The following is a 13,392-nucleotide window of genomic DNA, read 5'->3' as shown; positions in this document are numbered from 1 at the left end:
GCAAATTAGTAACCGAATTAAATATGTACGTTTTGGAGGCTTTTACTGTGAAAGGACATACGGAAATGTGAGACTTTCCAGCGTGATGACGCTTCCATTGCAGTGAGGCTCAGGTGTATAACGGGAACCGGAGATGCTGGAGCTACTAACAAACGCTCACAAAACTACTGTTATCGCATTCGTGCATTTTTCTACATTTTAATATAACGTAAAGCATTTCGCTTCCGGTGTAAGGGAGGCGAAAATGAGGACGCAAATGTTCAAGTGCTGCATGCAGAGACCGCCGTTTCCTTTGATGTCCGAGGGTATTAAGTCTTTTATAACCGAATATGAATTTGTTTCTTGAGTCATTGGTGTTTTATCTCATGTTTGCTTATGTGTACTGCTACTGATCTGTTTCATGAGCATTTAGATCCGGTGCTATCCGAGCGACAGCTAGCTGTTATATAGACTCGACAGTTTCTGCTGAAATTTGCTTAAAAATCATAGAAACTGAACTTATAGCGAAACATCTGTGTTTTTGCAAATGCAACATATTTCAAAATGTAGCATGTGTCAGTGGAGAGCGCAGGATCACATTACAACCCTCCTGATATATTTTTCTGTTTTCTCTTTAGGTAACGCCTCCAAAGAGAAATACACCTATCAGTGATGGTTATGGAACATGATGGACGTCCCCTCAGCCAATCAGAGCCAGACACCCTGCCAGCCGTGGGCGGGTCAGAAGGACTGGTCCACAGCTTCACCTCCAAGACACCTCTTTGACCCTCTGCCCAGCTTTCAGCATCTCAACCTGGGGTCTCCTTCTGATTACACTCCCTGCTACAACCACCTCCAGATGTCCAGCTCCAGCTTCCAGAGAGACCTCACCGCATTTTCACCCAATAACAACAATGCTCATAACAGCATGTTATATGTTAATAATACTGACCACAGTGTGCAGCGAGTCATTCCTGATGTTTCAGCCACGATTCCAGCTGCAAGCCAAGGAAGTAACATGAATGAAGACATTCATCCTTGTGACACCCAATGGACATCACTTCATTCCCCTCACAACCCTTACCAAGCTGTAGCTCAACATTTCCTGCATCCCTACACACATTTAGTAAATGGACCTCAGTCACCACATCAAAATCATTTGCCCGTTAGGCCTCCATTATATGAAAACGAGAGTCCACAGTGTATACCTCAGCCTGGATTTGAGGGAGTAAATGCCAGATCATCTGCTGTATTTACTCACAATCATGCCTCACCCACCTCTCCCATCCAACAACAGTCTCAGTGGACACTTCCAGCACACTCTGGAGGTGAGTTCATTAATATTAATCAGATGTCATGTGCTGTAGTGTGAATAAAAATAGACCACTTATTACTATTCTGGATCTCCCCTTTCTCCCCAGAAAACATAAACCAGTTTGTTCCCACTGCAGCTGCACAGGTCAAAAGCTTCACACCTCAGGTGAGGAAACCTCTAATATTAACTATGCATATATATAATTCAAATTATTTATAGCAAAATAATTTCTTAGTCTTTAGAACCTGAACCCCATAAATTTAAGGAAGTTGTTTATAAGTTCCTAACATTATGAGCTAACTTCTACATGTGTTTACTCTGCTGTAAAACTGAGGAACCTTTATTCTTTCAGAATCAGAAAATAGGTTGAACATCAGCTCGTGTTAACTCTGTTATCGCCTGTGTGTCATATTAGCTGTGAGAATGAGCTTTTACGTTTCCTCTCTGCAGTCTCCTAATTCTGAATCCCGTTATGGTCTGGACCCGGAGCTCCTGCCTAGCGTTGTAAGTTCTTTTATCCTCTTACCTTTCTGTCTTTTCATAACTAACTCCTGTCCGCTCCTTTAAAGTGAAGAACAATTTTCTCTTCAACTTCTCTCAGGCTTTTAGTCTGAAGGACGATGCATGTTCTCTCCCTTATATGTCTAATGTCCATTAATGTAAAGTATCATTAACCATTTCTGCTTGTTTCTTTTGCAGCTTAGTATTTATCCTTAATTCCATGCATTTATGTCTTTCCTCTGAAATATTAACATATTCGTGCTTCCACCTCTTGTTTCTCTCTTGGCCTTAGGTGAAGGTGATGATGGAGGACAAGGCTGAGTGGGAGGGGAAGGTTTTTACCTCTGAGCCTTTTTCCAGTCTTCCTCCATTGGCAACTACTTCCTGTATCGTAGAGGACAGAGGTGAACACACACAAAACTGTCTGTATTACTAAATTTATTTTATCCAGCACTTTGGTTGCAGATGGCATATTCACCAGTGCATCCCATCTTTGATCCTCTGTGTGTTTATCTCTGTTTTAGGTAATGCAAGTCCTTTTGCCATCCGCTCCACTTCGTACTGTGTGCCCTGTGAGGGTCAGGCCGCTCTGCTTAGCCGTCTGCCGCTGGGCGCTCTGATCACCCCTCTGGTAAAACAAAGTGCTGAAGAGGTTAGTTTCTCGCTGCTCAGTTTCTTTCATATTCTGTTAAAAAATGGAGATGAAGCTACAGTACTATTCCTACAATAACTAATATGGCATTTAGAAATTAGGTGCATTATATGTGTTTGTTTGTTGCTCTAGAAGCCTCTCCCACTGTGCAAAGAGACAGAGTGTGTTGTGGGCTGTGGGGGGTGTGGAGCTTCCATGTGTCCAGCGATGGGCTGGCAGGATTGTGGTCAAAGGTTTTACTGCCCCTTCTGTGGCAAACTCAGTGAAGGTAAGATTTAACAGAGAGAAGGTAAACTCACAAATAGCAAAAATACAAAAAAACCTAATTTGATTAAATTCAAATACAGTAAACTTCATCTATCCAGTAGTTATGTGGCCTGTACAAACACAGAGGTCAGTCGTGTATTCCAGGGGTCGAGCTCAATAATAAAGGAGGCAGAACATTTGCAGTCATTGTCCCAAGGCTCTGGCCCTTTAACTCCTTGCTTTCACTTTAAATTAAATTAAATTTGAACTGTCTTTTGTTTCCTTTAATAGTTTGTCTAACTTTTTCTACACTGTACTGTTTATTAACAGAAAAACATGACCTGAAGACTTTATGGATTTATGGAACGTACTTGTTTGAGTAAAAATACTTAAAATATCGGTGGAATGAAGACAAGTAAGAAGTTTAAAAGCCATTTCAGTGTTGAACTGCTGTGGCCAAACTGAATGTAGTTTGTTGTATTTTATTGCTTTTTGTGTGGCTGCAGTTTTTCTGTCTTGTCTTGTGTTTCAGTACCATGGCAGCACTACCAGCCTACCAATGGTGTGAACGGGGTTCGGGTCGATAAGGAGAAGAGGCCTGAACTCAGCATGGGGTCATATGAAATCCTCAATTCTCAGAAGGTTACACATTTACAGTTTTGTTTGCACGTTGATGATCATTAGCTGCTCTTGAAAACAGGCTTTGTGAAATTTAAGTACAACTGTGACACGCTTGTCATATTGTTTCAGGGGGAAGCTGCTGCACTCCTTCTAGCCATAGATGTGTCTGTCTCAGCACTGAGAGGAGGACACTTGGAATTTGTAACACAACAAATACAAATGCTGCTTAACTCTATGAACAGGTAAAACAGTATTCAGTAGTATTCCTGCGCAATTTTGATAAATCCTGGTTTGTCTTTAAGGTTTCATCCTGTGTGTTTAGGGAGGATGGTGATGCTTCAGATGTCCGTGTTGGTTTGATGACGTATGACAGCAGGATCCACCTCTACGACCTCAGTCCCGAACTGTCCCGCCCACACATGCTGGTCATCACAGAGACAGAAGACCTGCAGCTTCCTGTGAGGGAGGGACTTCTGGTGCCCCTCAAAGACTGTATCAGCAGCATCGAGAGGTAACAGAGATGCTAACAGTTTTTTCAGATGTATTTTGCAGAGTCTGTATGACAAACTGATGCCGTGGTACTACTTTGTTCATATCAGTGTTTCATGTATCACTCTTTCAAATAATATTTTATCTTTTATTGGTAGCAAAGCAGGCAATCAGCACAGGCAACCACAACGTTTGAGGTCCATGTTGATAAAGAGCTGTGGAATTTGGCACATTTGTCATGGTTACTCCCCTTATGTCATTCAGTGGCCTTGACCACTGTGGTGCCACAAATGCTGCAGTCACTATAGTGAAAACACTGGCTGGAGACTATAGAACAGGCAAAATAATTGCAAATGTATGCAATGAACCTGCAATCGTGTTGCCTCTGAAATTATTGCTTCAAAGACAGGTACCAGGTCTGCGACCTGTGGGCTCAAGCTGGCATTTACATGCAGGCTGTTTCTGATAATGCAGCAATTAACTTGAACCATCACAAACAGACGAACTCTGTCTTATTGGCATTTTATTTCTCACCTTTCCTCGTTTACAAAAATTAAACTCATGAGCTGCTTTTATGGCTTAATAAGGTAGATAATAGCCCTATTACCCTAATAACCCTAACCCATGGTAGACATGTTTTTAGGAAAACAATGCTAATTGCCACAAAACCCTGGCAGGCAGGCGGTTAGGTGTCATTTACATTCAAGTTTGTTAATGCACTTACTTAGAAAGTCACCCAGGAATTTCAAATTGAGACCATAAGTGCATCTACTAGGAGGCTGATTGGTAGCACTTACAGGTGCCACTGTTTTTAAAGTTTGATGAAAGTAACTTCTTGTCTTGATGTCTTTTATGAGTTTCACAATCTGTTTGTCCTCTCTGTTCTTCATGCAGCGTGTTACAACTCATTCCTCAGTTCAACACAGAAGGAACTGACTCTGGTGGAGTTCCCATGGAGCTGCCTGTCAAAGCAGGACTTGCTGTACTACAGGTTAGGCATAACTGCACGAAACTTCATTAGGCTAAATGTCACAATTAAAGGTTTTTCTTTGTGTGATGTGGCTGCATTAAATATTGATAAAATCATAATTGACTGTATTACAAACTAGGGTCTGGGTTGTCCTGGCAAGCTGCTGATCTTCCATACTACCTCTCTGATAGAGACTGGACACACAAGCTCAGGCTTCTTTGGCACCAACAAACCAAAGGTAGACTATCTCAATGCTATAAGTGTAAACACCTGTGGGTACTAGGGTTGCAATGTAACCGTTGAACTCATCCTTTGGCGAATGACCCTTCTCCATATGTAAATTTATTTCTCCTCCCACTCCCACAGTCCATCTTCCAGCCATCAGAACAGGCCGTGTCAGTGGTCAAGGAGTGCGTCCGTCAGGGATGTGGTGTTCATCTGTTTGTCCTCTCTCACCAAGATGTGGGTGGGGCATGGCCAGGCGACATTCCATATTTGACAGGTGGAGCTCTGCACACTTACAGCCACCTCCAGGTAAATCAGCAGCTTTTCCTGCGGTATCACTGAGAATTCCACAAAATAAATGGTTAAAATCCTGGATGTTGAATAATACTGAAGTGATGGTTGTAAACACCGCAACATCAAACATGGCATATTTATAACCGTGAAGGTTGTCACATGGGAGGTACAGTAACAAAAAATGACACTACACTAAAGTCCAGCTCAATTTAAAGCTACAGCCTGCAGTTAGGTATCCTAATGGGGGACAAATTACATTCTGCTTCACTGTTACAAATCTTGTTTAAAATGTGTGTAAATACATGTGACAAATGGTGCTTTTTAAACCAAGAATAAAAACAGGAGGTCTAGACTCTTACATCAGCAGACAAGCAGATGGAATTAGAAAAAAGCCATCCGGAGAAAATTAAAGAGGCCATCAGATTTATCAGTACTGCAGGAGGTCTTTTATCTGTATCTGTATAATGACGATTTGGAAAATGTTTTGTGAGGTCTGGTTGCAAACTGGTATCTTTTTTTATATGTTCCACAGGGAGAATTGGACAGAGAGCGTTTCAGCACTGATCTAAAGAGGACTGTAGAGACGCACACCGGCTACAAGGCTGAGCTCAGGATATTTGTCAGCAAAGGTGAGATTTATTTCTTAGTTAAGAATTTGCAGGGAGTGCTCTGCAGAAATTCTTCCATTACTTGTACGCGTCTCACTAGATTTACGCGTGTCCGGCTGCTACGGGCTGTTTGTTCCTGGTCCCAACCCTGGACGTGTCACCTTGGCCACCCTCGATACGTGGACCACGCTGGCTGTGGAGCTCGCACACACCAGAGCTCTGGATGAGACGAGGGGCGTAGCCATACAGGTGGGTCTGTCATTTAAATCCATTATAGTGACAATTTTGAAGCTTTTTGCTGATGTAGTTTACAAATAAGGTGATATCGATGTATCGATGAAACGGTAACTGCACATACTGGGAACCAGTTTACATGTTAGCTGTACACTAAACCTGATTTTTTTTCTTTCGTCCTGTGTGTCAGGTTGTTTTATCTTACACCCTCCAGACAGGAGACCGGAGGACCAGGGTTCACACTCTGACTCTGCAGTGCTCACGTCAGCTACAGGACACCTTTCGTCACTACCAGGCCCAAACACTACTCACCTTCTACTGCAAGAAGAGTAAGAAGTTTGCACTATTCACCGGTAGACTGTTAGAGCTGTCTTTGATCTTTTCTAACTTTGTAACAATATAAATTATACTGTGTGACAAAATCTACCTACACACAAGTTAAAGGAAGGAGTCCTGCTGGGATTTCAGCTCTGCTTTCATGTAATATGATGACTCAGAGAGCTGCAGCCTTCTGTCACTCGATAAACAGAGCAGGACCGGAGCAGAGAGCAACACCAAGGAAACGAAAGTCAGCTTAAACAGCTTTCTGCATTTTAAGACGAATAAATAACTAAATCCTTAAAGTGAACAAATATTCAAATACTAAAATATTTAATATAATATAATATTTAATGGCAGCACGGTGGCACGGTGGTTAGCACTGTTGCCGCACAGCAAGAAGGTCCTGAGTTCAATTCCACCATCAGGCCGGGGTCTTTCTGTGTGGAGTTTGCATGTTCTCCCCGTGTTTGCGTGGGTTCCCTCCGGGTACTCCGGCTTCCTCCCACCGTCCAAAGACATACAGTTTGAGGGGATAGGTTAATTGGATAATCCAAATTGTCACTAGGTGTGAATGTGTGAGTGAATGTGAGTGTGAATGGTTGTCTGTCCCTATGTGTTGGCCCTGCGACAGACTGGCGACCTGTCCAGGGTGTACCCCGCCTCTCGCCCTATGACAGCTGGGATAGGCTCCAGCGCCCCCCGCGACCCTGAAAAGGATAAGCGGAAGCGAATGGATGGATGGATAAAATATTTAAGTAAATATTTAGGTGAGTCAATCCTAAACATAATGAAAATTGCATGAAAACCTGAAATTAATCAATATACAATTATCTGTGCTCAATAATCTGTAATTTTTTTTAATGTTATTATTATTAATATCAATGTTACGTTATTAAAACCACCTATCTCGCTCTATTAATCATCTGTTTGCCAGTTTTATTTGGGGGGTTTTGTAAGTCTGTGCAATAGTAAGTTTATCTCTTTAAAAGCTTATTGGTGCAGCTTTATAGTCTCTCATGTGGCCCCTTGGTAAAATTATTTACTCACCCTGTAAAGTGACGGCATTTACACTGAGGTCTGAATGAATCAGTGCTCAGTCTGATGTAAAGATTCTGAGGTATTGATGTTGTCTTCTCTTCTTTTAATTAAGGCATCAACATCCCCATAAATATTGACATCTGAAGCTACCAAATGATATTCAAATGATGCCTTCGTTCTGTCTGGTCAGTGTACTGTGCAGTGCAGGAGCGCCCCCTGCAGGAGCTGAGGGAGGAGCTGCAGACGGAGGTTACGGAAGCGCTGGCGTCTTATCGAAAACACTGCTGCTCTGCTTCAGTGTCCGCGGGGCAGGTGAGAACATTGCGTCCATGTACGTCAATGCCGCTGTTTATGGTGTTATTATGTTGCACATAGTTGAATTATTTTGAATCTTGCTGACCATACGTACTGCACTGTGTGTGCCCTGTAGCTGGTTCTTCCTCAGTACCTGCGAGCTCTTCCTGTTTACATCAACAGCCTGAGGAAGAGTGAAGTACTGCTGCCAGGTCTGAGGAGCTCCATCCATCAGCGCCTGCAGCAGCGCTGCCAGGTGCTGTGCATGGACACCTGCAGCACTGCCACACACTTCTACCCTCTGCTGCTGCCTCTGGTCAGTGCCATCAACACATGGGAGTTTGTCTTACATGTCTTGATTCTGTTAAATAAGGGTGTTCTTGATCAGAGTGACACTAATATGTCAGGGTAAAGTTCTGCACACTTTAGCTGAAGAACAGGAGAGAGATTACCAAATTGCCTGTTTATAGTAAAAAAACTGCCTTCGGCCAGCTATCAAGTGTTGTGCATGAGGAAGAACTTTCAAAATAGTGTCAGATGCTCATTCGGATGAAGCAAAGAGAAATGGTTAGAATTTATGCTCACATATTGTGATGAGATGGTCTAAAAGCAAGAAGAATGTATTTGTATGGTAGAATAAGCATCACTAGCTGTTTTAAAAATTATTTTTATTTGTATCATTACTGTGATTTTTACATTTTAAATTTATATTTAAATGCATTGAGGTTTCAGCAGAAAAACTGGCTGCACAGTTTAGTTTTTTATTCATAAAACAAAAGGAGAAAGAGAAAGGATTGATTTCCTGTTACACGTAGCAAACTATTGTCTATTTTAAGAACAGAGTGCAGTCACAGCCCGGCAGCACAGGCCACGGTGCTGATGAGTCATTGACAAACTAGTATTTCTCCAGCCCTGCATTAGTGGCGAACTGTGACCTCTTTTTCCATTGAACAAGTCAGCATAGAGATTGCACTTAAAATAGCAACACTATGTATTTAGTAAGTGATTGCTCCCTTTAAATAGTCACCATTAGCTTAGCCTTTGTGGCATTGGACAGTTCCACTTGTGCCAATTTGTGCTTTGAAGACTTTTACTAAATTCAGCTTTTCACTCCTCCGTCACCTGCAGCCTTTATCAGCTGATGGCTCCAACCTTCCAAAACCAGAGGAGGCACTGCGCTGCTCTGCAGCTAGCCTGGAGCCCAGAGGTCTTTATTTGGTTCATACACCCCTCACGCTGCTGCTATGGGTGGGCACCCAAGTCCCAGCATGCACACTGGTTGAGCTCTTCAACACCAGCTGTTTTTCATCCCTGCCCTCTGGAGAGGTGAGGATTGAGGAAAGATATGGATGAATAGAAGAGGTCATGTCAGATTTTAGTGGCATTTAAATTTTCTTTCTTTGTGATGATAAATATATTTATTACGTTATTGTAAATAAAATATGATCACTATAATAACTGGTTTACAGAGCAGAGCTTTGTTATTTTGATGGAAAGGGTCACAGAAGTCTACCATAATGTAATTTCTGCTCTCATTTTTGATGTACTCATTAAAATGAGTCATATTTAATAACATTACATTTTCAAAAACAACTTCATTACAATAACATATACACAGAAAACACTATGCATTTATGAGGGCATTGAGATAAAAGAGACACACCGTACGGTCGCTTCTCACATCAGCATCACATAATTCGGATGAATGATTTACTTTCTCCAGTTACAGCAGAGACTAAAGCGCTGCAGTCGCTGTGCCTAAACAGGCAAACATGAACTAAAGGGACTGAAGCTGGCTGCTTATTTGAGTGAAATTAAATGTATCAAGGGGGGTTGCTGCAGAGGCAATATTTTTTCAGTTTTACATCGTCGCTGTTTTATTTCATTCTGAAGGCTGAACCTTCACTCTGCTGCCCCCCTGGACGCTAAAATTACCAACAACATTTCAGCTAGTTTTATAGTTGGGCAATATTTCTCCCATGGAGGTAATCACACGTCAAAAACCTCTCAGCTGCAGCTTTCTAATCCTGCAACCACCTTACAGAGACTGAAGAATGGGGTATCTGTTATAAGAGTGCAGAGAAGATGAATAGAGATGCAGACCATGTTAGGGCTGTTCGATATAACGATATATATCGGATGACGATATAAAAACGTCTATCGTTTCATTTTACGCTATCGTTTGTTTTGTGGTGTCGCAAAATAAACTGTTTACGGCAATATTTTTTCATTATTTTGATGGTCACTGTAGTGGCTATATTAATTTCCTAAAGTTCTCTCTTTCTTTTATATTTAATATAACCACACTACAGACGGACAAGCGCTTGTTTTTATGCATTGTCATTAGCAACAACTACGGTAAAACCACCTCGTGTCCGCTTGTTTATTTTCCACATAAACCTTTCACAATAAAGCTCAAGATCCTGTTGAGACTTTTCAAAATAAACTGAATCACGTGAAAGATGCAGAGTATTTACGGATGAGAAGCAAAAAAGAGCCGTCAGGTGCTAAAAAATAAACCTTAGACTCAAACGTTAGAACAGGCTTTTCCCCGCGGCACGCTGTGTAATAAATACTCACAAAGAAAACGGCGGCCGTTACAACTTACGTCTAAAAATGTATAGTTTCATGCATCAGTTAAAACACTCGACTCCAGGTACGTGACGCCCAGCTGGAAACACTTCACGCAAGTCGAGCTGCCTGAGATTCACAGAATTTACAGAAAATGTTACATTTTTGTGATTTATATCATTATCGGACGATAGATGTCTTAATATCGGGATATGAGATTTTGGTCATATCGCACAGCCCTAGACCATGTGGTCACTTCTCGGTGGAGCAGCACATAAAGCAGAGATTTTTTTTTACCCCCCATTGTAACAATGGAGGCCATTAAAGCACAGCAGCCACTGTGCTAAAAAAACGTAAACTAAATGCACTTAAACTGGAAGTTCGTCTGATCATCAGAGATTTCTCCCAAAAAAAATGCCATCTTTGCCTTGTAGGAAGAAACTTCTCATCCATCTTGAGTGACTGCCTAACCAGAGCTCATGGTATAATCATCTGGGTTGGGATGCATGCTCAATAATCCGAGTAAAATCTAGGAAAGTTGATTCTGTTTATCTGCAGCACTTTCACTCATCCGAATGACTTCTTCAGTCTTAGCTGACTGCAGGTTACCCAGCCTTTTAAAGAGTACAGTTGCATAACAACCGAGACTATCATCACTGACTAACTATGAGACATGAGCTCAGTCTCTTTAAACTTGTATTTTCCCGTCAATTCAGAGTTATCGAATCACATGACAGAGGAAACAAGTCGAAAAAACTTCACACAGAAAGGCCCGACTGTAACTTTAAATGTATGATTTAGTGTCTTTTCTGATAATTGAACTTGTCTGGACTCCACCAAAGGGCCACCTAAGCTTCCCGATCCTGCGAGATCGTTTCTTCTGGAGGAAATCCTGAAGCATGAGCTTCGTCCACACTGGGGTGCAGCTGCTTCACTCTATAAAACGTAGTGGCCACAGATGCACTCCAGCACCTTGAGGGAGGATTCAGCAGTGTCATGTTTGATGTTAGGAGTAAGATAGACCACTGATGCTGCAAGCACTGTTTCTAACAGTCCTGCTTGTTTATTTAAAGGTGCACTAGATCACCATCAGTGTTGGTGAGCCTGTAGGTCATATTTCAAAATTCAGCCAGTGGTGGAAAATATCCAGTTTGCATGACTGACTTTAAATGCCAATAAACAGTACGGCCTGTAATCATTTTAATATGTGTGTGTGGGGGAGGGAGTTTAACTGGCCTACTCTGTTAAGTCAGTAGATGTTAGTCAAAAGTGGCCAGAGTAAAAAAAAAAGACAAAAGCACATAAAACTGTTAAATCTCAGCTCTTTAGTAAGAAAAAGAAGGTAGAAGGAAACATTTTAAGTACACAAGTGATGATTGCTTTTGTTTGTAACAAAGTGCTATAAAAACACACCGATGAAAATGTCATCCACAAAGCAGTTTATGTGGAATGACACATTCTTTTTTTAAAAATCTTTTTCAGGTGTTTCTTTCTCATTTTTGTTCCGTTTTTTCCTCCAGACCAAGCTGCCAGTTCTGGAAAACCATCTGTCCATCAGTATCCGATCTCTGATCAACACACTGAACTCAGGGGCATCGTGCACCCGCAAGGTGAGCGGCTGTGTCAACTGCAGCTGAAGGCTGAGTTTATTTGTTTAGACAGCATCACCCCAGTATGATGACCTTACATTACACATCTGCTGTCATCTCAGCGAGTTCAGTCCACATCTCTGTTCCCAGCTCTCATTTGAGCTATAAACCTGCACGCTGAGATACACTGCTTCTTTCAGGAATGGTGATGCAGTTTTGTACAGAATCAGTCAGTAGGCAACAGTTTTGTAGGGGCTTGTTTATTATCTGGAATATAAACTCCTCTGAAGAACGTTAGTTATGTATCAGCTGCAAGCTGAAACCTTGTAAGAAAGTTTCCCTGCAGAGCCCGATCCCTTCTTCACAGTAGCACCCTGTGATTTCAGGTCATAGACAGAGACAGGGTTAGCTGCTAAAGCTCGTGTTTTAGGTCTTGGTGTGTATATTTAATTCAGCTGTGTACAGATTAGCACGACTTAAGACCGGCGATGCTTTCGAAAGCGTGACCTCCTGCATATCGTTCTTTTTCAGCTGTGGGTGGTAAAGCAGGGCGACAGCTGTGAGGAGGCCCTGCAGCGCCACCTTGTGGAAGACAAGAGCCCCAATGGAGGCGCGTCCTACGCAGACTTCCTCTACCATCTCCACGTCAACTCTGTCCGCCTGCTGCAGTGACACACACACATATTTTCAGATGTGGATACAATGTCTTTAACACAAGACGAAACCACAGAGTGTCCACCTCAAACAACAATCACAGGAGGAACAAACTGGATACATTAATGTAATCCAGTAATAAGGAAAGTCTACAGTGAGATATATAAGAGGTGCATTTCAAACGATGCATAATTTGATTTGTTCAAGGACTGCTGTGATATTATTTATGTTTGTGTGACTTCTTTTGTTTTGAATGGACCGTTCATTTATTCCTCTATCATGGAAAGTCTCTAAACTTTGCCTGAGATTTTCGTGTATGTGTGTCTCAGTGTGTGTGCGATGCCCAGGATCTGTTTCTGTGTGAGAAATATGTCCAATAAATAAATGAACTCAGTCAAGAAGGGAAGTTTCAGGTGTCATCTTGCAGCAGCAGATTCATTTGTGACTCAGGAAGCCAAAAGGGCAACTGTCTAATGAGTCCACGTGGCTGATAACATTAATTCGCAGCAATTATGTTGCTACAAGCAACTCTCAAGCATGTTGCTGAAGCAGGGGTGAAGGGCTGCGGGGGGCACGTGTGGTTTGACTCACTCTGTGAGCTTGTAGTTAAGCCCTGGGTGCTTTGAGCTAAATGCCAACAATTGCTCATTGGCTCTCAACAGAAATTTTTTTTTTTTTAAAAAAGGTTTTCAGGTTTCTTTCATAAAGTGCATTGGACCAACAAACCATGGTGGTGTTACTGCAAAGAATATGAGAACAACAAACTTTTCCCATTTCATTCCCCGGGGAAC

The 13,392-nt window shown here is 41.9% G+C and overlaps 1 protein-coding gene across 2 annotated transcripts; it reads left to right on the top strand.

Moving 5' to 3' along the window:
- The first annotated feature begins 65 nt into the window (after positions 1-65).
- Positions 66-13,002, top strand: si:dkey-13n15.2 (protein transport protein Sec24C). Of its 2 annotated transcripts, none has more exons than XM_005465675.4 (21): positions 66-305; positions 618-1,307; positions 1,401-1,459; positions 1,745-1,798; positions 2,088-2,199; positions 2,320-2,447; positions 2,583-2,715; positions 3,226-3,335; positions 3,444-3,556; positions 3,637-3,825; positions 4,698-4,794; positions 4,913-5,011; positions 5,140-5,307; positions 5,825-5,921; positions 6,001-6,149; positions 6,325-6,463; positions 7,684-7,805; positions 7,924-8,103; positions 8,916-9,113; positions 11,879-11,968; positions 12,479-13,002. In XM_005465675.4, the coding sequence occupies exons 2-21, from the start codon at positions 665-667 to the stop codon at positions 12,617-12,619; spliced, it is 3,021 nt and encodes a 1,006-aa protein (XP_005465732.1). In that variant the 5' UTR covers positions 66-305; positions 618-664; the 3' UTR covers positions 12,620-13,002. The 2 variants fall into 2 exon arrangements, with proteins under 2 accessions (XP_005465732.1, XP_005465731.1); XM_005465674.3 differs by having other exon boundaries at positions 67-305; positions 2,580-2,715.
- The last annotated feature ends 390 nt before the right edge of the window (positions 13,003-13,392 follow it).

The sequence above is a fragment of the Oreochromis niloticus genome, linkage group LG12 (genome assembly GCF_001858045.2).
Source record: "Oreochromis niloticus isolate F11D_XX linkage group LG12, O_niloticus_UMD_NMBU, whole genome shotgun sequence".
In the NCBI taxonomy this organism is placed as follows: domain Eukaryota; kingdom Metazoa; phylum Chordata; class Actinopteri; order Cichliformes; family Cichlidae; genus Oreochromis; species Oreochromis niloticus.
This window is presented reverse-complemented; position numbering and strand designations above follow the sequence as displayed.

Bases quoted from the DNA above. Each gene is read 5' to 3' on its own strand.
- si:dkey-13n15.2 (XM_005465674.3), top strand. From the start codon at position 665: ATGATGGACGTCCCCTCAGCCAATCAGAGCCAGACACCCTGCCAGCCG. The intron at 5,012-5,139 runs GTAGACTATCTC...CCACTCCCACAG, and splicing joins TTGGCACCAACAAACCAAAG to TCCATCTTCCAGCCATCAGA. The intron at 5,922-6,000 runs GTGAGATTTATT...GCGTCTCACTAG, and splicing joins CAGGATATTTGTCAGCAAAG to ATTTACGCGTGTCCGGCTGC.